At 52.8% G+C, this 22,446-nt stretch overlaps 2 protein-coding genes and 1 long non-coding RNA gene across 5 annotated transcripts in view; 1 reads left to right on the top strand and 2 right to left on the bottom strand.

Moving 5' to 3' along the window:
• Window positions 1-1,701, bottom strand: part of LOC136301248 (uncharacterized) — a 51,277-nt gene extending 49,576 nt beyond the window's left edge. Inside the window, exon 1 of the long non-coding RNA XR_010723825.1 lies at window positions 1,575-1,701. This is a non-coding gene — a long non-coding RNA (uncharacterized lncRNA). The remainder of the gene's footprint in view (window positions 1-1,574) is intronic.
• KCND3 (potassium voltage-gated channel subfamily D member 3) overlaps window positions 1-8,611 on the top strand; it is a 99,843-nt gene extending 91,232 nt beyond the window's left edge. For 2 of the 3 annotated variants that reach the window (XM_066204168.1, XM_066204169.1), the window contains exons 5-8: window positions 1,669-1,761; window positions 4,370-4,426; window positions 5,290-5,537; window positions 7,785-8,611. In XM_066204168.1, the coding sequence (XP_066060265.1) occupies window positions 1,669-1,761; window positions 4,370-4,426; window positions 5,290-5,537; window positions 7,785-7,989 (603 nt within the window). In that variant the 3' untranslated portion in view covers window positions 7,990-8,611. The remainder of the gene's footprint in view (window positions 1-1,668; window positions 1,762-4,369; window positions 4,427-5,289; window positions 5,538-7,784) is intronic. The other variant, XM_066204170.1, reaches the window with a different exon arrangement.
• A 3,244-nt stretch (window positions 8,612-11,855) lies between these two features.
• Window positions 11,856-20,959, bottom strand: DDX20 (DEAD-box helicase 20). Its single transcript, XM_066204167.1, has 11 exons — window positions 20,776-20,959; window positions 20,608-20,702; window positions 19,825-19,993; window positions 18,979-19,093; window positions 18,753-18,895; window positions 17,885-18,023; window positions 17,569-17,627; window positions 17,142-17,224; window positions 16,576-16,681; window positions 16,381-16,482; window positions 11,856-16,045 (listed from the first exon to the last, which is right to left on the bottom strand). Exons 1-11 carry the CDS (start codon window positions 20,957-20,959, stop codon window positions 14,946-14,948), a joined length of 2,295 nt encoding a protein of 764 aa, XP_066060264.1. The 3' UTR covers window positions 11,856-14,945.
• Window positions 20,960-22,446: the final 1,487 nt, after the last annotated feature.

Consider the following 22,446-nt stretch of genomic DNA (forward strand, 5'->3'; position numbering starts at 1 on the left):
CCTCTCCTCAGCGCCACTCCCAAAACGCCAAGTGTGGGAGGTTGGCCCCGGCCCAGGGCAGCGGCTCCTGCAGGTCTCAGCCCACTCTCCACCTGGGATGGCTTCTAGGGGTTCCTGCTCTCTGCTCCTGGAAACACGGAGCCGATGGGAAAACACCCCAAAGATAAGGCACAGATCCCACTCCCTGGGTCTCCAGGTCACTCCTGGTCGCTGCCAGGACCCCCTGAGACCCCGGGGCCAAGCCCAGCCCTGGGCTGGAGGCAGAGGGAGAGCCTGGGCTGTGCTGCCAACACCCAACCACTGCCTTGGCTCTCCTGCCAGGGCTGGGGAAGATCTGTCTTGGCTTCCAGATCCCATTTCCTCCCAGGCAAACCCCCATAAAAAGATACTGTTTGCAATATGTGCTCTTCCTCTCTCTTTTCCCAGTGTTTTAGTGCAGCATCATCTCTGCTTTAAGGCTTCCAAGGGCCTCCATGGGAAACATTCCAAGGCAGCCTTCAGAGGCCCCAGTCATCTCAGCAGGAGCCAGCAGGACCTGCTGGATGTGTTTCCTCACCAGGAGGGCTGTTAATAGGAAAAATGGAACTGATGTCTGGTTTTAGGCCGCTTCTAAAAATACGTCTGGGAATGTTCATCCTCCAAAACAACAGCAACAACCCCCCCATAACCTGCCTAAGCTGCATTCCCCCAGGAATCTCTTAATGCTGCGCTCAGGAAGTCAGCTCCCTTAATGTCCCACTTCAGCTTTGGCACCTGCCAGAGGCAGTCATTCCTTCACTGGGGGATCACAGCCCCGGCCTGGGAGCGGCTCCCGGAGCCACTCAGTGCCGGCAATGGGCCACGGGGGTGATTTAGCTGAGTGCTTCAACCGCAGCCCAACGGGAGCCCCTCGAGGGCAACAAGATGTTCTGCCGCCCGGTTCCTCTCCTGAGCAGGGCCGAGCCGCCATTCAAGCCGTGCACATCCATTTTTCACTCTCAGGTTTAGGCATCACTGAAGTCAGGCCCCCCTTGCTGGAAACTTCTCACAGCACCCCAACTGCTGCTGGAATCACTCGCTGCCTTTGGAAACGCCATCCCCAAGGGCACAACGCGGGTTAACGCGTGCTGAGATCACGGGCGGTTCCCAGGCCAGAGGCTCAGGCAGCACTGAGGGAATGAACGTCCCGAAACCTGAAGAGCAGCCGTGCCACCGCTGCCCCTGTGCAGCCGTGACTCAGGAGCCTTGGTCACTGTGCCCGGGCGGCAGAGCCGGGGGGCAGGACAGCTTTGCTTTGCCCCCAGCACAGGCTCCGGGCACAGCAGTTGGCATTCTGAGCTCAGCAGCCTTGTTGTCTTTTGGAAAAGCAGCACAGATTCCTTTTTCCTTCGCCCTCTGATGCCTGCGCTTGGCAGGTGAGTGAGCAGCCCTTCCCCAGTTCCCTCCCTCGATACAGAACACCCGGGAACACACAGGGTTTGAATCAAACCTGAGTCCAGTGCACAAGCAAAATCCGTAAGAAAAAACCTGAGGAAACTCGCTAAGAGTCAGGAGACAAAGCTGAGGGCTGGCAGCGCTGAAATTGTTATCCCTACCCCGGGGACAGCTCGTGTGGTACTGCTGGTTCTGTTGGTTCTGGTTTCACGCCCGGTTTACGTTTTGTTCCCTCCTCTCTCTGTGGCCGTTCAGGGATCCAGCGAGGAGGAGCAGCACATGACTAAAGGCACCTCGTTAATCGAGAGCCAACACCACCATCTGCTGCACTGCCTGGAAAAAACAACCGTAAGTACCGACACGGCCCTTCCCTCCCTCGGGGGGCTCCCTGGGAGGAGATTTCGCTCGGGGGCTCCCAGGGGATCCTGTCCCACTCCCCCCAGGGCTGGCACTCACCCTGGGCTCCCCAGAACAGTCTGCAGTCGGTTAAATGCGCTTCTACTTCATTGTCCTTAAAATAAAAACAGTAATTCCTGTGCAGAGGGATGAATACGGATTATCTGCTCCCCTCAGTCACCTGTACAGAGCCAGCAGCAGCTTCTCAGTCAATTCATCTGAGCACACAGGAGTTTCGGAGAGGGTCAGGGAGATGCTCGAAATGAGAAGTTTCATCTCCTCAGCGCTCCTGAGAGACACCCGAAGTGCATTTCCCCGGTGCTGTCAGTGACACAGCACAGCCCCAGGGGACGGCGCTGCTGCCTGGGCAGGGAGATGCTGCTGGGGACAGCAGAGCACAGCCTGGTCACAGTGCCACAGGCTGGGAAAAATCCCCTTTAGCCCCGGAGACGGCCCAGGGAGGGTGAACTCTGTTCTGGGGTTCAAGGGCTGCACACATCCGTTCTCATCTGTCTGGTTGCAAGGGCAGGGGGTTTATCTAAAGCCACCCAGGCAGTTTGTACAGCACGACTTCTCTGTTTGCATCCTGCAGGGTGCTGGGAGCCAGAGCTTGAGTTTGCGTTGCTGACTGATTGTGTATGCAGGAGTCTTTGGGAACATTTCAGATATTTATTTGATACATATGTTTTGCTTCCAGGTTTATATAAAAGGTTCTGCAGTAAAGGAACGCATTATCTATACCATGATTCATTCTGGGGGGAATATTCAATATTGAAATATTCATGCCTTGTTCTAGCTGCATCCATCATCGAGTGTACTTTTGATTTCTGACTTGCAAGGGTTTCTTTTAGACAAATCACCCTCACTTCCATAGTTTGGCTTGTGCTGGAATAGCACCACTTAGGCCTCAGAGATACACTGGAAGAAGCTGAGTAATTAATTAATTACAGCAGCCTGAGCCCAACGAGCTCTAAAGGCCCCCGTGCCAAGGGCAGTGAACTGATTCTTCCTGTATCAATGACTACTGAACTTGTTTTATACAACTCATGCTGCCTTTATTTCAATGTTACATTACCAGCAGATATTTCACAGCCTGACTCTTCAGTTTAAAACTTTCTGCCTAAAACCTTCAGTGCTACGACCCACATTTCACCGAAACCCTTTCATTGGAAAACGTGACCAAACTGGCCGAAGCAGGCAGAAGCTGCCAGCCCCGCCTGCAGGGTCTGCCCTTCAGAGGGGCTCACGGGAATCCTGACCCGTGCGGGGCCAGGTGAGCACACCTGCGGCTGCACCAGCTGCTGGCCAAAGCCTGCCCCGCTTTGGGGCGTGGTGCCGTAATTATGGGCGTGACATCCTAATTAGTGGGTGTGGCATCATAATCACCGGGCGTGGCTTCCTAATCAATGGGCGTTGCTTCATAATTAGTGGGCGTGACTTCCTAACTAGTGGGCGTGGTGCCCCGGCGGTGTCAGCCCAGCACACTAACGGAGCCTGACGCTGCCGGCTCACAGACCTGCTCAGACCATGGAAATGTTCCAAATGTTGGGTTTGCCAGCAAACAGTAACAGTGACACTTGAATTCTGATTAAAACTCGGAGGGAGGATCTGCACAACGGGGTTTTCCCCTCATGTTTCTCAGGCAGTTATTGCCCTGGTGTAGCACCAAATTCAGACAGCAGGTCTGGATTCTGGCCTGAGATTATCGGGCCAGAAAGTTCGGTGGGTTTGTGCGGAGATCCTGCACTTCACGTAATCTGACTGTGCAACAGAAAACTGAAATCGCAGTAAAAGCGTTTGTAAACACTGAAGAGTCATTTTGTGAGCGAGTTGCAGGAATGGAATGAGGAATGTACCATGGTTGCAAGCTTGTTTCAATGGGCAATTCACCTTCCCTGAACGCAGGCAGAGGATGCTCCAGGTCCATCATTTCCTGGCCTGGTCTCTGGGCTCTCAGTGGCACACACTTCCAGCTGAGTGCCTGTGAATGGTCACAAATCTGCTGTGTCAGATGACAAAGTGACCCTGGAGTACTTGCGGCTGCCACAACACAGATTACTTTGTCATATTCCCACAGCAGATGGAGTTTCAAACAAAAGGAGGGGTTTTTTTCCCTCTCATTCCAGTTCCCAGACTGAGTGTGGACATTCACAGGCTGTTTCCTCAAAGTGCTGAGTGCCTTGAACCCAGTCCTTCAGCCCAAACCTTTCCTCTGTGTTTTCACAGAGTTTGTTCAAACCCCACAATCCATTGGTGACACAACAGCCAAACAATCCCAATCTGTGACTGGTGAACCAGCAGCTGAAACCTTTGCCTTGGGCTCTCAAAAGATCAAAGTAATAAAGCTGTTCTGGGTTTTGTTCTCTTTCCATGAACAAAACACTCAGAAGCTGAATTGTCAGAAGGATTCTGGTTGAGGGGCCTGAGAGGAGGTTCTGTTGCCCATTCAAACTCGAGCTGGAATGCTGAGGCGAGACATGCAGTGCTGGGACTAAACTTCTGAATGCTGGAATGGACAATGAATTGTGTTTTTATCTTCTGTTGGCATGGTGTCCCGTAGGGATTGTCCTATCTTGTGGATGATCCCCTGTTATCTGTACGAGCTTCCACCATCAAGGTATTTCCTTTTCAATTCGATCTGTTTTCTCTGTGGTCTCTGTGACGTGTCTGGGCAGTGTTTGCTTATTCTCCTTCTGGTCTTGTCCTGGCGAGTTTGTGCACGTGGCTCCCTTTGGCTTCCCGGTGCTCTGTTCCCTGTGAGAGCTGTGACTTGTTCCACTGAGCTCTGGTGGCTGCCTTCAGCATGGTCGCTGCTGTTCCCCATCTTTCCTGGAGCTGACAGGGACTGGACGAAGTCTGTTCACTCTACCTGGGTGTTCACAGCCACACATATCAGTTCTTTCTTTCAGGATTTCTTGCTCCTTAGCACAAGAGCTCTTTGCAGATTCAGCTTTCCGAATTTCCCTCCCTCTGAACACTTTCCCCTCTTCACTGCCGTGTTTATTCCTCCCAGCTCATGCACTGCAGGGATGCTTTGAAGCCAACAGCCAATGCAAGCATTAAATTCTCTGGCCAGGTGATCATCCAGATAAAAAACGATCCCCAGGCATAAGGAGCATGAGCTCCTTTTGGGTTCCATTACCACGTGGCATTCCAGACTTTTCGAGACCATTCTGGAATGCAGACAAAAAAAAATGAACAGAAATTCAAACCCTGTGGGTCTGAACCCAACAGATCGACAATCTCAGACTGTGTGAGCGAGGCGGCAGTGACTCCCTCACACTTTTGTCACTGCAGCAGCTCCTCTTGTGTCCCTGCTGGCACAGGAGGGCAAAATCTTCCCTGGCTGCAGCGCGGGCAGAGTCATTTCCTGCTGAGCTCTGCCCCGCAGCCCTTGCAGGCCCGGAGAGCATCTCCCACAGCGCAGGGGCTGAACCCGAGCCCGGGCCGGCTGTGACCGCTCCGCTTCTCCCCCGGCAGAACCACGAGTTCATCGACGAGCAGCTGTTCGAGCAGAACTGCATGGAGAGCTCGATGCAGAACTACCCGTCGTCCCGGAGCCCCTCGCTGAGCAGCCACCAGGGCCTGAGCACGTCCTGCTGCTCCCGGCGCAGCAAGAAGACCACGCACCTGCCCAACTCCAGCGTGCCGGCCACGCGCCTGCGGAGCATGCAGGAGCTCAGCACCATCCACATCCAGTGCAGCGAGCAGCCCTCCCTCACCACCAGGTACAGCCGGCGCCGGGCAGGGCTGCGACCACCTGCGGGGCTGGAAGGACTGGCAGGGTGGCAGGGCTGTGCCCAGATGTGCCCAGCTGTGCCCAGCTGCAGGGCTGGCAAGGCTGGCAGGGCTGACAGGGCTGTCCCCAGCTGCAGGGCTGTGCCCAGCTGTGCCCAGCTGCAGGGCTGGCAGCAGGCAGGGCTGACAGGGCTGTCCCAGCTGCAGGGCTGTGTCCAGCTGTGCCCAGCTGCAGGGCTGGCAAGGCTGGCAGGGCTGACAGGGTTGTCCCAGCTGCAGGGCTGTGCCCAGCTGTGCCCAGCTGCAGGGCTGGCAAGGCTGGCAGAGCTGACAGGGCTGTCCCCAGCTGCAGGGCTGTGTCCAGCTGTGCCCAGCTGCAGGGCTGGCAGCAGGCAGGGCTGACAGGGCTGTCCCCAGCTGCAGGGCTGTGTCCAGCTGTGCCCAGCTGCAGGGCTGGCAGCAGGCAGGGCTGACAGGGCTGTCCCAGCTGCAGGGCTGTGCCCAGCTGTGCCCAGCTGCAGGGCTGGCAGCAGGCAGGGCTGTTCTCCAGCCAGGGGCAGGGGCTGGTGGCAGCATCTCTGTGTCCCCCCCCAGTGATGAGCCAAGGGCAGTGGCTCCTGCTGTCCTGGGAAGACGCTGATTAAAGCCAGGCTCCAGATTAAAACCAGGCTCCAGATCATTAAAGCCAGGCTCAGGGCAGCTTGGGACGGGCTCTCAGGACAAGGTTCTTCCTCCAGAGGGTGGCAGGGCATGGGTCAGGCTCCCCAGGGCCTGGGCACCTTGGCAAAGCCAATGTGCCAGCAGTGTCCAGCAGCCAGAGCTGTTGGAGGGCTGACGTGGCCCCCCTGGGACACTCCACTGCTTCTCATTGTCCTAAAGTCTAAATTGCCGCTCTGAGCGTCACTGGGAAGCAAAGAGGAATTTCACAATGGTGTCTTAGTAGCTGTGACCTAAAAAGCCATAAAGGACACAGGTGACGTGTCCCTTAATAGAAAATGTTCAAATTTTCATTTTATACATAAGTTGCTGAAAAAGAATCATTTATTCACCATATAATTCCTGCGAATATTAAATTACTTTCCAAATCCCCCTCAGCCCATTAAGGTTTTTTGTGCACCAGGGCTGGTTTTGAACGGTCGCATTCCTCTTCTCCCCACTCCCATCAAAGGGAGGTGGAAACTGAAACAAAGCTGCCCCGAGGGCAGCAAGCGATTCCTTGGTGCCAGAAGGGCATTTCAGAGCATGAATTATGAATGAATGAGTACAAAACAAGTCTCCAGCTATTTCAGCTTCAATATGACAATATTTTAAACCAGCACCTGAAGCAGTAATTCAGAGGAATGTCAACTGCTCTGGGTGCTAAATCAGATGCCGGTGATATTTTAAATGTCAACACTTATTTCCCTTGCTTATCGAACAGGGCAAGGATGGAGAGAGGGAAAAAAAAAAGCTTTTCTGTTATTTTTCACTGGAATGCAACCAGCTGGGTGTACTGGCTCCCCCTGGCAGAGGCCCCCAGGCCCTGGGGCTGCCCCACTCTCTGAGTGTGTTCTGTTCCTGGATGTTTGAGGGCTCAGAAACCTTCCTCTGGTGAGTCACTCCCAGATAACAACAGAGCAGCCTCCCCACCGGGAGCGCTGCGTTCTGAAAGGACAAGGCCTTGTGTGGAAAATGAACACGTTGGGCTGCTAATAGCAGACTCCTGTAGCTGTGCAGATGCACAGAAATCAACCTCTCATTTTCCCTCTGTAATTAATTATAGGATGCAATTGATGCAGATCTAGTAAGAATGCTCCCAGCTGTCAGATCCTTGAAAGTACTGCAGAGAGAAATAAAATAGAAAAGATCAAGGGACGGTGACTATGAAAGAGGTATTTGAAACGCAAGGAAGACAACATCTTTCTCGGAAAGAACTACCTGTGCTCTGAAAAGATGCACTACTCAGGGCAGTGTATTTAGATGTCCTTTTAAATAAGCTAGAATTATGCAAGAAGGAAATGGAAACAGAACGATTTGCCCTGTGGAAAGCTGTCTCCTAACCAGGGGGAGCATTACCAAAGCTCGGTGTAATCTGCGCAGACATAAATGGTGCCTTGCAGGAGCGCGGGGGGACGTTTAAATGGAGTCTTTGAATATTTCAGCTGAATGAGATCCCGACTGAGACCCACAACCATCCCCACCCTTCCCACCGCTCTCACGAGGAGAGAAACAAGCCGAGCACTAAATTTGTTTTCTAGTCGTTCCAGCCTCAACATGAAATCAGACGACGGGCTGAGACCGAACTGCAAAGGCGCGCAGATCACCACAGCCATCATCAGCATCCCCACGCCGCCGGCGCTGACGCCCGAGGGCGAGAGCAGACCCGGCCCGGGCAGCCCCGGCCACGCCACGAACGTTCCCAGCTCGGCCGGCGCCAACATCGTCAAGGTCTCCGCCTTGTGAGGCCGAAGGCTCCGGAGCTGCTCTCCCCCCGCCCGGGGAGCCGGCCCGGCGGACGCGGACTGAGGCGGCGGGGCCACGGGAGGGGCCGGAGGACGGGATTCCTGCGGGGACAGCGGAGCCGCGCCCGGGACGGGGCCACGACACCTGCACGGGCGGCGGGGAGGAGGAACCATCGCGGCGGGCAGAGGCACGGCACAGAACGGAGATATAACACTGTGTATCGCAGCACCTTTTTAAAGGTTTTTAATGGATAATATTTATTCATGAGGAAATGACTGAAAAGGTGAAAAACAATGGGTTTTGTGAATTATTATTATTATTTTTTTTTTCCCCTTCATGGAGCAGAACCTTTAAACCAACCAAAATTTCACTTTTTTTTTTTTTCTTTTTTTTTTCTTCTTTTATAGGAAAATATTTAGACAAAAGAAGCCACCTGTCACAGCAGTCCCCTGCATCGCTGTGCGTGTGTGTGTGAGTGTGCAAGAGCCCCCCAGGGCAGGGCCCAGCAGAGCCCAGGTGTGCACACACCCCCACACACACACACCTCCCACCCTGGGTGCCATCCCCCATTTAGACTATTTTGTATCCGCCTTTTAAGTCAATACAGTGCAACTGCAAACGGTGTGTTTGTCTGCTAATTATTGTCTGTGGAAACATATTTGTGGAGAAAAACAAAAAACTACGACAACGACAACAACAAAAAGAAGACAGGCTTTAGTAGAGTTTTAGTCCCACCTGGGTATCTGCTTTCTATTTTTGTTATCACTTACTTGTAAGAGTGTGACTAGACTACAGTTCTGTATTTTTAAAAAGGAAAAAAAAAAAAAAAAAAGTAGGATTCTTTTTTAATACTGTGCACACAAATGGCAAAGAATGAAAGCACTGAACTCAACTGCATCAAGCGTTCATGAGTCTACCAGAGGTTCCTTGTAATGTATGCCCATGCTTTTTATGGTTTGGTTTCTAGATTGAAATTCCTTTGCTAGCACTGGACGTGTAACCCATTGTAAATAGTAGCCAAATAATGTCTGGATTTATACTTGATAATAATTAACCCCAGAGCCAAATATCTTGCATGGACAGAGAGGTGTTTGGCTTTTTCCCAGTCTTAGGGCTCCAGTTGTCCCACCCACAGCTTCTGGGCGGCATTGATTTTGGGGATAGACAGGGTCAGCAGTCCCAGTTCTGCAGGCCCAGCACGGGATCTGCCCGAGCAGGGGGAGCAGGGCTGGAGGCTGGGAACCGTTTGCTAACGTGTGGTACTGACAGCATTTTCTAGTCACAGTTCTGCTCTTACTTTGGGAAAATCTAATCACGAGCTAACCAAAAACGGGAGAACACTGTGTGGTACTGCCAGGTACCTCATGCTGGGGCTGAGCTGTGCTCAGGGCTCAGCTCCTCCCGAGACCTTCCCAGGAAGGATCCATGGTGAGGACACCCATGGACCTGAAACAGCTGATTCCCCCTGCCCAGAGGAACTCCTTCCTGCCATTCTGCCCTCCTGGAGCCCCTTTTCCCCAGGGATCCGAGAAGGGCAGAGTGAGGAACATCCCCTTCCCCAGCCCACCCTGCCTGGCTGATCCTGCCTCATGCACAAACCTCTCCAAGGCCAATGCACTGCCCCAGCAGCCCGGGGGGACAGGGACACCTCCCACTCCTGTCCCGAGCGGAGATTTTATCAACATCACTTCCAAGAACGGCTCAAAGAGTGTTTGAGGCTGCTTCAGCAAAGGGATGATGGTTTTTTTAACATCTGCCATGACCTCTCCCGATGTAATATTTACCTGCACATACACACACACACACGTGTAACTGGTTCCAGACACACACATGTATAGATAACTAATGCTGATTACACATAGGAGCTGCACCCTGCTTTGGCAGCACTCCTGCTGTGAGTGAGTGATGGCTGATGCATTAACTCAACCCCCCCTTAGAAACCCTACAACATCCTAGGAGCAGTAGGGCTATGGCTGAGCCTCCAGCAGCTGCACCAGCTTCCAGTCCTCTACCCCAGTGCTGTAATATGTTACCCAAAACTATGTTTAGTCCTGTTTTAAAAGATTTAAATGCTCTGCCTTTTGCTGCTTCCTGTAGGAGGTTATACTGCAGTTAATCTTACCGTTACTGAGGTTTTTTTTCCTCGATGTTTTAATTTATTTCAGCTTTGTTTTCATTAACTGTCATCATCTAGATCAGAGGCCTTGCTCTCCAGCACTTGCCACCTTTGCAACCTCATCTCCACTGGCACAGAGGGAGGGTGAAATGCCCCCGTGCTGACAGGGGACAGGAGTAAAAACTACAAAGAGTCAGGGATTCCACGTGGATTCTTGGTGCTGCCTTTCTTATTCCTGAATTAGTGTGAGTGCTGAACCGGGCACTTGACATCTCTGTCTCTGTAAATATCCATCGTGGCAGCCCTCGTCCAGAGCACCACTGGGCTTTTAACATCAAACCTTTTAGAAAAGAGTATTACATTCAATTTTAAGAGGTTAAAAAGAAGGAGGAAAGCCAGTTCCAGGAGTTTCTGGCTGGCTGCATGGGCTCTGATTGCCACAGCCTCTGTTTTATTCCAAAAAAACAGGAATTGTTATCCCTGCTGGGGAAGCCGGGCTGTGCCTCTGCCCTGAACTGGGCAGGCGCTGCCCCACGCTGTCAGCTCCTCAGCACAGGCTCTCAGGGGATAAAAACACAGGATTAGGGAAGTCTGAGCCTAGAGGAACAGGGCTAAAAGTATTTTTAATGGAGACATTAGCTCCCCTTTTCCTCTGAAGTCGCCCGAGTAAACACCTGGAACTGCACTGTGGAAAAGCTGCGTGCCCCCCGGGAGAGCTGCCAGGGACAGGGATCCATCCCACAGGGACAGGACAGGGATCCATCCCACAGGGACAGGACAGGGATCCATCCCACAGGGACAGGGATCCATCCCACAGGGACAGGGATCCATCCCAGCAGGGACAGGACAGGGATCCATCCCACAGGGACAGGACAGGGATCCATCCCACAGGGACAGGACAGGGATCCATCCCACAGGGACAGGGATCCATCCCACAGGGACAGGACAGGGATCCATCCCACAGGGACAGGAATCCATCCCTGCAGGGAGCTGCCCTACAACCCCTCATTCCTGACCCAAGGGGGGCAGAACAGCTTCCCCAAGCTTTAGAATCCTTAAACAGCACCGAGAACAGGCCAGTTCCTGAGAATTCCTGAGGCAGAACTCCACCTGAAGTTCTCAAGTTCTCAGGCTGATTCCCTCCAGTGCTCCCAGTGCTGCTCTGCCTTACCAGCATCCCAACCCCTCACCGGGCACACCCCACCCTGAGCCCACACAAAACCAGCACCTGGCCCTGCGCAGCACAGAACGGGGCAGGAACAGGAACAGCCCCAGGAACGGGGCAGGAATGGGGCAGGAAGAGCACAGGAACAGGAACAGCCCCAGAACAGGGGCAGGAATGGGGCAGGAACAGGAACAGCCCCAGGAACGGGGCAGGAATGGGGCAGGAAGAGCACAGGAACAGGAACAGCCCCAGAACAGGGGCAGGAATGGGGCAGGAACAGGAACAGCCCCAGAACAGGGGCAGGAATGGGGCAGGAACAGCACAGGAACAGGAACAGCCCCAGGAACGGGGCAGGAATGGGGCAGGAACAGGAACAGCCCCAGGAACGGGGCAGGAATGGGGCAGGAACAGCACAGGAACAGGAACAGCCCCAGAACAGGGGCAGGAATGGGGCAGGAACAGCACAGGAACAGCCCCAGAACAGGGGCAGGCTCTGGGAACAGCCCCATCAGTGCTGTGCTGGAATTGCAGCTCAAAGCCTTCCCCCTCCTCATTCCTTGCCGCTTCCTATAGTTTTAGAGAAAGAGATAAAAATGGACCCTTTGTACAAAATCAAGAGAAGGGCATTGTTTTTGCAGATTTTCCTAAAGCAATATGAAAAATATCAAAGGAGCAACTCCTTTTTCTGAGCATTTTATTTCCTTTCCAAAGCTTTTTCTGAAGGAAAAATATTTTCACTGATTTTCAGCCTATTCCATCAATAGATTTCCTCTCTTCTCACCTGGCACTGAGCTGCTGACAGGATTCACACCCAGCTGGCAGCAAATGATGAAAAATACCTTTCACACATAGGCTTTGACTTCCATCTATTCTTTCCAAAAAATTTCCAAAGAATTTTTCCTTAAAAAGACAACCTCAGTAACACACACGGCTTTCGTGTGGAGTAAAGCTCAAGGCTAAGTCAAAACACATCTTTAATTGGCCAGAAAGACCAAATTTAATCAGTGCCACTTGTTCAACCCAAACCTGTTGCTGATACACCTGTACTGCAACCCAGCATTTGTCATACTAGCCTAGACAGCTCAAGGTGTGTGCATGAAAATCAGATCAAAGCCAGCTGAAGAATGCAAGTTTCCTTCAAGATTTTGCCTTTTTTATGTAAAGAGGTTGCAAACATGTTGCACCTTACATGTGTTGTAAAGAAAATTCAGGAAATTAAAAATCACATGTAATTTGTGTGTTGCAGCATCCCTTGGACTTTGTAATGTTTTAATCTGTTGGATGAAGGCAGAGTTACAGTCAGCACTCGTGGAGAGCTGGTGAACATCAGTAGCTTTGAACTGCAAACTTGACTCTGCTTTTAAGGTCAGGTGAATAAAACACCTTTCCCACCTCATTCACCCATCCAGCCTATCTCAGTGTTTTGGTTCAGAACATTTCTTTTTCTCCAACACTTGGAGCCAACTGCAGCAGATCCGTGGGTTTAGAGCCCAAGGTTTAGGCTTTGTACTTGCCAAAACCGCTGTCCATGGTGATTTTCTCTTTCTAAAACTGCAAGAGCAAAGGGAAGGCAGCGAACATGGGGAGCTGAGCATCGGCAGCCTGTGAGCTCCTGAGCAATCACTCAGTGACCTGGAAGAAGTCATTTCACCTCTCTGCCAACCCCACAGCCTGCAGAGCAACGAGCACCTCCCCTTGCACCCAGCAGAGCTCCATTCACGACACCCCAAAACGCCCCAGGGAATTAACTCTGCAGACACAAGTGCTGCTCCTGTCCAGGGAGCAGAACCTGTGCCAGCAACGCTGCAGGTGGAACAGGAGACAGAGAGCTTGAGAAAGTCCCTCCTGCCGTTCCCAGCCAGGTCTGTCCCTGTGTGTGTCCGTGCGTCCCTCCCCTGTGGGTTAAACCAGTGCTACCCCAGAGCCTCAGCTGGGGGAAGGTCCCAAAGCTCTTCCCCACTGTTCAGCCACCACTGGGAGCTCTCCTCGGACCGAGAGAGTCTCTAAAAACGGTGTGATGGTCTATTTTTGATAAACCAGTACGGCATTCCAATGCAATGGTGTTTTCTTTAGGAGTTCTATGTTAGAAGAAGCTCTCGACCTTATTATTTTCTATTTTCGTACTTTAAATGGGCTTTGCTTTACAAATGTCAGAGGACAGATAGAAATGTACCGGACACAACTGCAGGTAGCTTCATTTGGGAACAACTTTCTAGAAGAACCAAGTTTCCTGTTGTCTTCTTTTGGAATTGTAGTGCATATGTTGAAACTTGTATATCATTTACAGTACTGAGTCTTGTGCCACTGCTGTACCTGATGTATCCAATCCGGATTAAACAGAGTATGTGCCACAAATACCAGCAGGATGCTGTGATTTCTTCTAAAAACCTCCTGGGAGGTTCTTCTGGACAACTCTGGGGGGTGGCCCAGGCCACTTGAGTTGCATTTAACTACTAATTAACTCTTCCCTAGGCAATCATAATGAAATCAGTGAGATGTCACAGGACTGCAATAATGCAGATATCGAAGTGCTCCTCTTACAGTGTCCTCCCTGCGAATGTTAAGAGTTGGAAACAAAATCCTGCTGTCTTGGCCTTTCCCAGCTACACAGACAAAGGGGAAGCCCCTCCCTGGAGTCACTGGTGGCACAAAGGAGTGAGGCAGAAACAAAACACAGGAAGGATAACTTCCAAACTCAATGCAGAGGCAACCCGGGGCGAGCACCCCGAGCCAGCCAGCATTGCCATCTTTTCCTGCCCCAGGACAGCTCTGTACAAGCCAAACAGGAAATATCAATTAGTTTTAGCACTAATAGGTAATTCCATTTCTAATTAAAGCTTTCCTGTAAGTGTGGGAAGTCTGATACTGTTGCACCCAGAGGGACAGACCAATTATGACTGCTGCACATTTTCCACATAATTAAATCCTCCACCACACAGCTTGTGCACACCTTGCTATAGAAATGTTATTTATACAGTGTTAATTAACGGGATTTAAATTAGCAATACAGGCTTTGAGATGCTCATCTCACTCTGCCACTTCACTGGGACATAATCAGTGCCTGGTGTTTACCAAGAGAATTAGGGAAAATGGGATGATCACCAACTTTGAACAGACCATGGGGTCTCACAGGGAGGGCCAGGCAGGCAGGAGGGAGGGGAGGCCCTGGCACAGAATTCCCAGAGCAGCTGTGGCTGCCCCTGGATCCCTGGAGGTGCCCCAGGCCAGGCTGGATGGGTTTGGAGCAGCCTGGGACAGTGGAAGTGTCCCTGCCATGGCAGGGGTGGAGCAAGCTGAACTTTGAGGTCCCTTCCCACCCGAACCATTCTGGGATTCCATGAAATGCAACCAGGATTGTTTTGTATTTTCTCCTTCCTGACATTTCTCATGTGGGAATGGCTGCCTTTTATCATCAGCCTGGTTTTACTTTGGACTGTAAACATTCCAACTGAGCATGCAGCTGCCCTTCTTTTCCTTTTATTAACAAATTGTAACACTGGACCTGTGTAAAACGTTTACCAGACACAGCTGCTTATAAAAAGACTCCACTTTTCTTCACCTCAACCAACGCTGGTCTCATCTCAGTGTCCTTTAGAGCAGCACTGCTGTCACAGCCCTGCCCAGTCCAGGTCCCAGCCAGCAGCATCAGGACATCAATCTGCTGGAATTCTGGACTCAATCCCCATCTTTGAGCAGCTCCTGCAGATAGACAGAGTTGATGTGGTAGGCATTCATGCAGCTGAAGTGCCAGTGACTCCTGCTGTAGTGAGACACTGCAGCGTAGTAGCTCTGCCAGGCGTCGTAGTAACATCTCCAGTAATCCTCGTAACTCCAGCCCTCGAGCGGAGCCTCATCCCAGGAGCTGCAGCTCTGCTGCTCCTCCTCTCTGCCCCGGGCAGGACTGGGGAATCGATGCTTCTGGCTTTTCTTGTGTTTAGCATCTTGTTTCGGGGCTTTCTTTTTCGCTTCCTTTTGCCTTGGCACGTGGGGCCGCTCGCGAGGCGCCTGTGGAGCAGGACAGAATCCTGCGGGGCCCCGCCGTGCTGCGGGCACAGCTCTGGGCTCCTGTGGGTCTGCAAAGGCCTCCAGGCACGAGTTCCTGGCCCTGCTGTGAAAGGACTCCCTGGAGCTGCCTGAGCCATCACTGTCAGCAGGCACATCCCCCGCTGCTGCTGCCTCTGGGTGATGTTCCATCTCCTCCCACTCCACGTCCCCATTTCTGGGCAGCTCACGCGGCTCTCCTGGGCCTGAGTAACTCCTTAAAATCTCCACCTCTCTCTCTGACCCCTCTTTAATGAAGTACTCATAGTCTTCAACAAAATCCGAGAAGCTCCAGGGGTTGGTGAGTTGGTTTTTGAAAGAGGACAAGCATGGAATTTTGGGGAGGTTTTTTTTTAAGGTCTCCTCATCTGGAGCCTGAGTGCTGGGCTGTCTATCCATCCTGGAGATGGGTTTGACTTGATTTCTCTGCTCTGTGTGACACCTGGAAGTTTGGGAGGTTCTACTATTTTCCTGTACATTTGCAGGATTTGTGCACTTTTTTATCTGTTTTTGCTTCTGAGTCTTTTTTGGCCTTTCTACAGAAGAATTATCCTTTGGAAGACTGGAGGGAGGCTGAGGTATGTCTGAACAGCCATTCTGGACGGGCTGCAGCACTGCCTGCTCTGGTTTAGGACACACAGTGTCACAGTTCCCCACAGGACCCGGAGGCATTGCAGGTGTAACTTCTACCTCCCCCTCTTCAAACTGCTCCATCATTCCAGGAGGGATTGGCTCTGCACAGAAGAGAAACAAGCAGCCACTCAGACAAGGGTATCCTTCCCTCTGGAACTCACACAAGTACCCAAGTGAAGATCCTTGAAATTGCACATCAGGCATCAAGTGAGGGCCACAAACCAACCCCTTCAATGAGCCAGAACATTTCCTTCAGAGCAGGCATCAAAGGCTGCTCGAGACAAACAACACTTGTCAGGGGCAGAGTGTGAAGAGCGTGGACTAAAAGCAAAGCAGCCCCAGCAGAGAAGCCACACCTCAGCCCCCCTGGGCCTGTGTGAAGCTCAGACCCTCAGCAAACCCCCAAGGGCAGCTGCATGCCCAGCACAGAGCCCACCTGGCAGCGGGAGAAGCTGCAGGTTGCACTTCTGAGCAATTCCCATCATGGTGTTCTCCTCCTCGCCACGGCAGCAGTAGGTCACAGCCAGACCCAGGGTGCCTGTGAGACACAGCAGAGCACAGTTAGCTCCCAGGAGAGGGGCAGGGGCAGCAGGGCAGGCCCAGGGCTGTCCCCATGTCCCCATGTCCCCACCGAAGCGCCCGGCGCGGCCGATGCGGTGCATGTAGGTCTCCCAGTCCAGGGGCACGTCCAGGTTGATGACCAGGTTCACCTTCTCGGCATCAATCCCACGAGATGTCTGCAGGGAGAGAGGAGGGGAAGAGGGCTCTGAGAGCTGAGTAACTCCACAGAGCTTTAAATAAATCCAGAGCCCCAGCGGGGTGGTGTGGGCCAACCTCCCCGGAGTGACCCCACCACGTGTGGCTCCCACAGCACACTGCCCAGGGGGCAGCTCTTAGGTGCAGAGCAACAGATAAATTGAAAACCATTTCTGAGCCAGATCACAGAATGGGCTGGGCTGGTTGGGCCCTGAAAGTATCATCTCATTCATGGGGTGATTGCTAAGCTTTGCACTGCAAATAAGTCACAGTCCATGGTGCTTTATCAGCACGTTTATGTTCTCTCCAATCCCAAGCCAAATCTAATTCTCTGGAGTAACTTTATGTGCAATACTCCTGCATGCTGTAAAATTTGCAGGGCAGTTAATGAATGTGAAATAGAATCTGTAAAAAGCTCGTCTGAAAGCAGTAAAAGCTCACCAGGTCTGTGGAGATCAGAACTCTGCAGTGGAATTGCTTTAATTTAGCCATGGCATCTAGTCGCTGGTTTTGATTCATGTTGCCTAGGAAGATAAAAATTAGAAGCAGGTCACATTCTTCATCTTTATGCCCCTCACATTCCAGAAAACACTGCTTTGTATCATCACAAACAAGTCAGAAACTTCCTCAAACATCAGTTCCAAGTGACCAAAGAAGGAACAAACAAAACTGGAGAGCTCAGGTCACTCATTACAAGAACAATCCTTCTCCTTGTGGACTGAGTCTTAAGAGACCTATGAAGATTCAAATACTATCCTCAGCCGTTTAACCAGAAGCCCTAAAAGGCAAGATTTAGGATAGATTTTCCTATCTTAGGTCACATTAATGCACAGGTTCAGTGGAATCAGAAAACTGTGAGTGGATTTACCTGAAATGCACTCGGCAGGGAAGCCCCTGGATGTCAGTATTTCAGCCAGATGTTGAGCCCTGAGGGAACACACACATTCAAAACAGGAAATAAAACCCCAGGTCAAACAACACCTGGGCAGTTCTTAGGTTATTCTCTCCAGCCAAGGGCTGCAATGTGATATTTTCAGTATTTCACACTGCATTCCTCAGGCTGTACTTCAGACCTGAAGTTTCCAGACTGCTCTGAGCTCTCACAGGTCCCATAAATTGATCCGCATGCACAGAAATTCACCCAGGGCTGGACATTTGTCCAGGTGTTGCTCCAAATGTATTACCTGCTGTGCAAATTGGAGAAGACCAAGGCCTGGTTGAAAGGAATCTTGCTGAACAGCTCCTGCAGGTGCTGAGTTTTTTCCTCAAAGGTCTTGTGTGGGAGGGGATGGGAATTCACAATTTTGTAGTACTGCTTCAGCCCTGAGCAGGAAACCAAAACAACAGATTAGAGGTTGCCATAAAAACACACACAGAGTTCTGTAAACAAGAGATACTGCAGCTGAAGGGAAACTGCAAACAAGGACACACATAAGAACCTCCAGGAGGAGTTTTCCTTAAAAGGCTGATTTTTTTTGATTTTTTTTGATTTTTTTTGGAATGGATAGAAAAAGCAGAGAGCTCCATTTGTCACTGGTATTTTAGAAATACAGAATCACAAACTGGTTTGGGCTGGAAAGGCCTTTAAAGACTTTCTCATTCCACTTCAAGATTCACTACAGCAACACGGGGGATTACCATTCACGAAGTGAACAGCTCAGGGGTGAATTTATGACAATTCCTGCATTCTACAGGCACATGGTTTGTGTCACCAGAGGACACGGAAGAACCACACTTTCTCATCAAGGTGAGAAGTGAGGAGACAAAGAGAAAGTTTATTATGATTTGGGGTTTTTATAGAGTTTGGAATTTGTTCAGGGGTTGGGAGACAAGAGTAACACCTCTCTGACCCCAGCAGTTAACTTAGAAGTCCATCAATTTGTCCTTCCCCCTGGATGGAATGCATATTTACGAAACACCAGTCTTCGCTTTTGTTGCAAGTGTGAAAAAGCTCCAATCCAAAAATAAAAAAAACGTCAAAAAACTAAAAACTCAGAACAACACTTTGGTTTTAGTGTCCCCCGGCCGACTGTGAGTGCTCTGTGTGCTCACCAAGCAGGGCGGGGTCCGTGGGGTTCAGCCTGACGAACGTGGGCTCCCTCATGTACCGGCTGAGGGCAGCGGCCAGGGACTCGGGGTAGGTGGCCGACACCGCCAGCATCTGCTTGTTCACGGGCAGGGAGGAGTAGATCCAGCTGGGAGACAAAACCAGGGATCACTCACACAAACCTGAGCTGGGCCCGCAGCCCCGGGGAGGGAGAGGAGGGCCCTGCCTCACTTGATCTGCTCCTGGAAGCTGCCCTCCTCCAGCAGCTTGTCGGCCTCGTCCAGCACCAGGAGCCGCACGCTGCCCGTGCTCAGGGAGCCCAGCTCGATCAGCTGCTTGATCCTCCCTGCAGGGAGGGAAGGGAAAACACCTCCAGAAACGGGAACTCAAACACTCCAACCACTGCTAGAAATGCCCATTATAAAGTTGGCTTCTCGCAAATATTGGAATGAATACTGTATGTAATTGCACTGTACTGTGTTTTGTTAATGGAGTTTAGAAAGGTGATGAGCGTATTTTCTGATTGTGACACAGTGTGAATAGTGGAAAAACTGGGCTTTTTTCTTTGTGACATCTGAGCTGGCCAGGTCAAGAATTATGGAGGAGGGGTCGTCACCTTACGGCCCTGCATGAAGGCTGTTGGATTTCTGGTTTTTTTATCAAAATAAAAACAGCCAAGACCCCTGTCACCAGACACAGTGGAGACACCCACAAATAAACCTATCAAATAAGATGATGGGGGAAACTTGAAACAGAAAAGAATGTTTTAATACTTGTTGAATATGTAAAGCAGCAATCCTTAAAAACACATCAACTAAAAGAGAAGCGTGTGCTTTCTGCTGAGGCACCCCAGCTGGAACGTTTGCTCTTATGTCTCCTAATTGTCTATTTTTATTTTTACTAAACTTATGAATTTTTAAAAGAGAGTGGAACTCGTTCTTCATACCATGAATTTCTGAAGTGTTCTCGATTTCCCTTTGAGGCCGTGCCCCACCGATGCCAACACACACGGAGCCCCCCGTCACTGCACGGGGCGGGACCCCCCGGGAGCCAAAGCACAGCAAAGCTGCTCCTCACCTGGGGAGCCCACGGCGATGTGGCACCTCCTCAGCCTGCTCCTGTCCTGGCTCAGGGGAGTGCCCCCGATGAACACATGGCACTCCAGGCCTTCCATCTTCATCCCAATCGCCGTGATCACGGCGTGGATCTGCACAGCGATCTCCCTGGTGGGCGCCAGGATCAGGATCTGCGCGGAGCGAGGGTCACACGGGAGGATGGGAGCCGAGCCCCGGTGCCGTACCCGCCGTGTCCCACGGCCCCGGTGCCGTGTGGTTTAACCCGCCGTGTCCCACGGCCCCGGTGCCGTCCCCCAGAGGAGCGGCTCCGCAGCCCCGGCGGTTTAACGCACGGCCCCGGTGCCGTCCCCCAGAGGAGCGGCTCCCGCAGCCCCGGTGGTTTAACGCAGGGCCCCGGTGCCGTCCCCCAGAGGAGCGGCTCCCGCAGCCCCGGCGGTTTAACGCAGGGCCCCGGTGCCGTCCCCCAGAGGAGCGGCTCCCGCAGCCCCGGTGGTTTAACGCAGGGCCCCGGTGCCGTCCCCCAGAGGAGCGGCTCCCGCAGCCCCGGTGGTTTAACGCAGGGGCCCGGTGCCGTCCCCCAGAGGAGCGGCTCCCGCCGCCCCGGTGGTTTAACGCAGGGGCCCGGTGCCGTCCCCCAGAGGAGCGGCTCCCGCAGCCCCGGTGGTTTAACGCAGGGCCCCGGTGCCGTCCCCCAGAGGAGCGGCTCCCGCCGCCCCGGTGGTTTAACGCAGGGCCCCGGTGCCGTCCCCCAGAGGAGCGGCTCCCGCCGCCCGGGCCGGCTCACCTGCGTGGCGGGGCTCTCCAGCAGCACGGCGTCCAGGGCGATGGTGGCGAACACGCAGGTCTTGCCGGTGCCGGACTTGGCCTGCACGATGAGATCTGCAAAGAGCGGCCGCGGGGTCAGGGCGGCCCCCGGCGTGCCCCCGGCCCCGCGCCCGGCCCGCCCGCTCACCCAGCCCGCAGCGCCCCAGCGGGATGGCCTTCAGCTGCACCGGCGACGGCCGATGGAAGCCGGCCGCCTCCAGCCCCGCCAGCACCGGCGGCGACAGCAGCAGAGAGCCGAAGTCCGAGGGGCCGCCGGGCACCAGCACGTCCCGGGTGCGGAACCGGCCCGGCGCCTCCACGGGCGCCGCCATCTTGGCGGGGCGGGAGGGGAAGTCTCGCGAGAGGCGCCGCGATCCCGCGCCGGGCGAGCCGCGCGGTGCGGCCGCCAGGGGGCGCCGGGCTGGGGGACATGGCGGCGGGTTCGCCTTAGCGCCGGGCGGGGCGGGCTGCGTGGGCACTGCCGGGCCGGGGACAACGGGGGGACAACGGGGGGACAACGGGGGGACAGCGGGGGGACAACACGGGGACAACGGGGGGACAACACGGGTACACACGGGCTGTGCCCTGCCGGCCCGGGCACCACACGGAATAGCCCCAAATCACCCCGCACAGACCCCCCAAAGCCCACGCCGGGCCCGAGCGCGGTCCGAGGGCGCCCTGAGCTCCGGCAGCCCCGGGGCCGTGCCCGTCCCCGAGGGGAGCGCGCAGAACACACGATTTCTGAGCCTACAGAAAATGACTGCAAAAAATTAACAGTGTGGTGTTCACTCAGCTAAAGGGCAAATGTGTTCATCTGTACGTGCGTTACTTACTACCCTCTGTAGGCCACTTACTTTAAGTCGTGGGTGGGTTTATGAATATCAACTTTTATCTTAGCGCTTCAGAGGCTCTGGACACGCCGCTTCCATTCATTGCGAGGGGATTCGGAAAATCTCCACAGTGGCTTCCACTGTACAAGCACACACACTGTGTCATTATTCCTACAGTGCCGGGCAGCCAAAATGAATTTTAATGGCTTTGGTGCATCCCGGGCTCGGTCACGCCTCTGAAATTCCTCGTGTCTGTATTCCTGATGGGGGAGAAAAGTCTGTCACATTCTATTCAGTTATTTTTTTATTATGATGGTATTTTCCTTTGAATAGCTGAGTAGCAAACACTTCACCCTGCAGGACAAAGAGCTGTTCCTGTTAGGAGCTCTCCACCAAGGGAGAGCACGCCAGGTGGGACTGTGCCCCAAGCACAGGTAACAGGCATTCTGCTGTCCCAATTATTGTTTAATTTTTAAGTGGATATTCTCATTGGTCCTCAAGGGGAAAGAGTCTCCACCATGAAATAATTGTCTCTGGATAACTCTGGGAAAGGAGACAGACAAAGACACCTGGACATAACAAACATTTGATTAAATAGAGCCTTTCATAACCCCTTTAAATTGATGTGATTTGAACAGACAAGAAAGAGCAGTGAGGAGGGACCGTTCCCAGGGGGGAAGGGCAGCCAGGAGGTCACAGAACAGCCCCCAGGAGCCATTGCAGGAACTGCTCCTCTCTCTGTTTTTCTCACTTATCCCTTTTCTCCCAAGGTTTCACACAAGTTCCAATCCAACCAAGGTGATGTGGAGACACCCGTTACTCTCTGCGGTGCATTAATGAGGCGTTCAGACACTGCACCGTCAGTCACAAAGATGCTGCTGTTTGTTATTTAATTTTCCTTCAGCAGTTCCATGCAGACAGACTCCAAACCGTCCCCCGGTGTGTGAGACACCCTTGGCAGGTTTGTTGTCCCTCTCCCGCTGCTCTTG

Source organism: Chamaea fasciata, unplaced genomic scaffold (assembly GCF_029207755.1).
Source record: "Chamaea fasciata isolate MVZ Bird 193981 ecotype frontalis unplaced genomic scaffold, bChaFas1.0.hap1 SCAF_25, whole genome shotgun sequence".
Taxonomy (NCBI): Eukaryota; Metazoa; Chordata; class Aves; order Passeriformes; family Sylviidae; genus Chamaea; species Chamaea fasciata.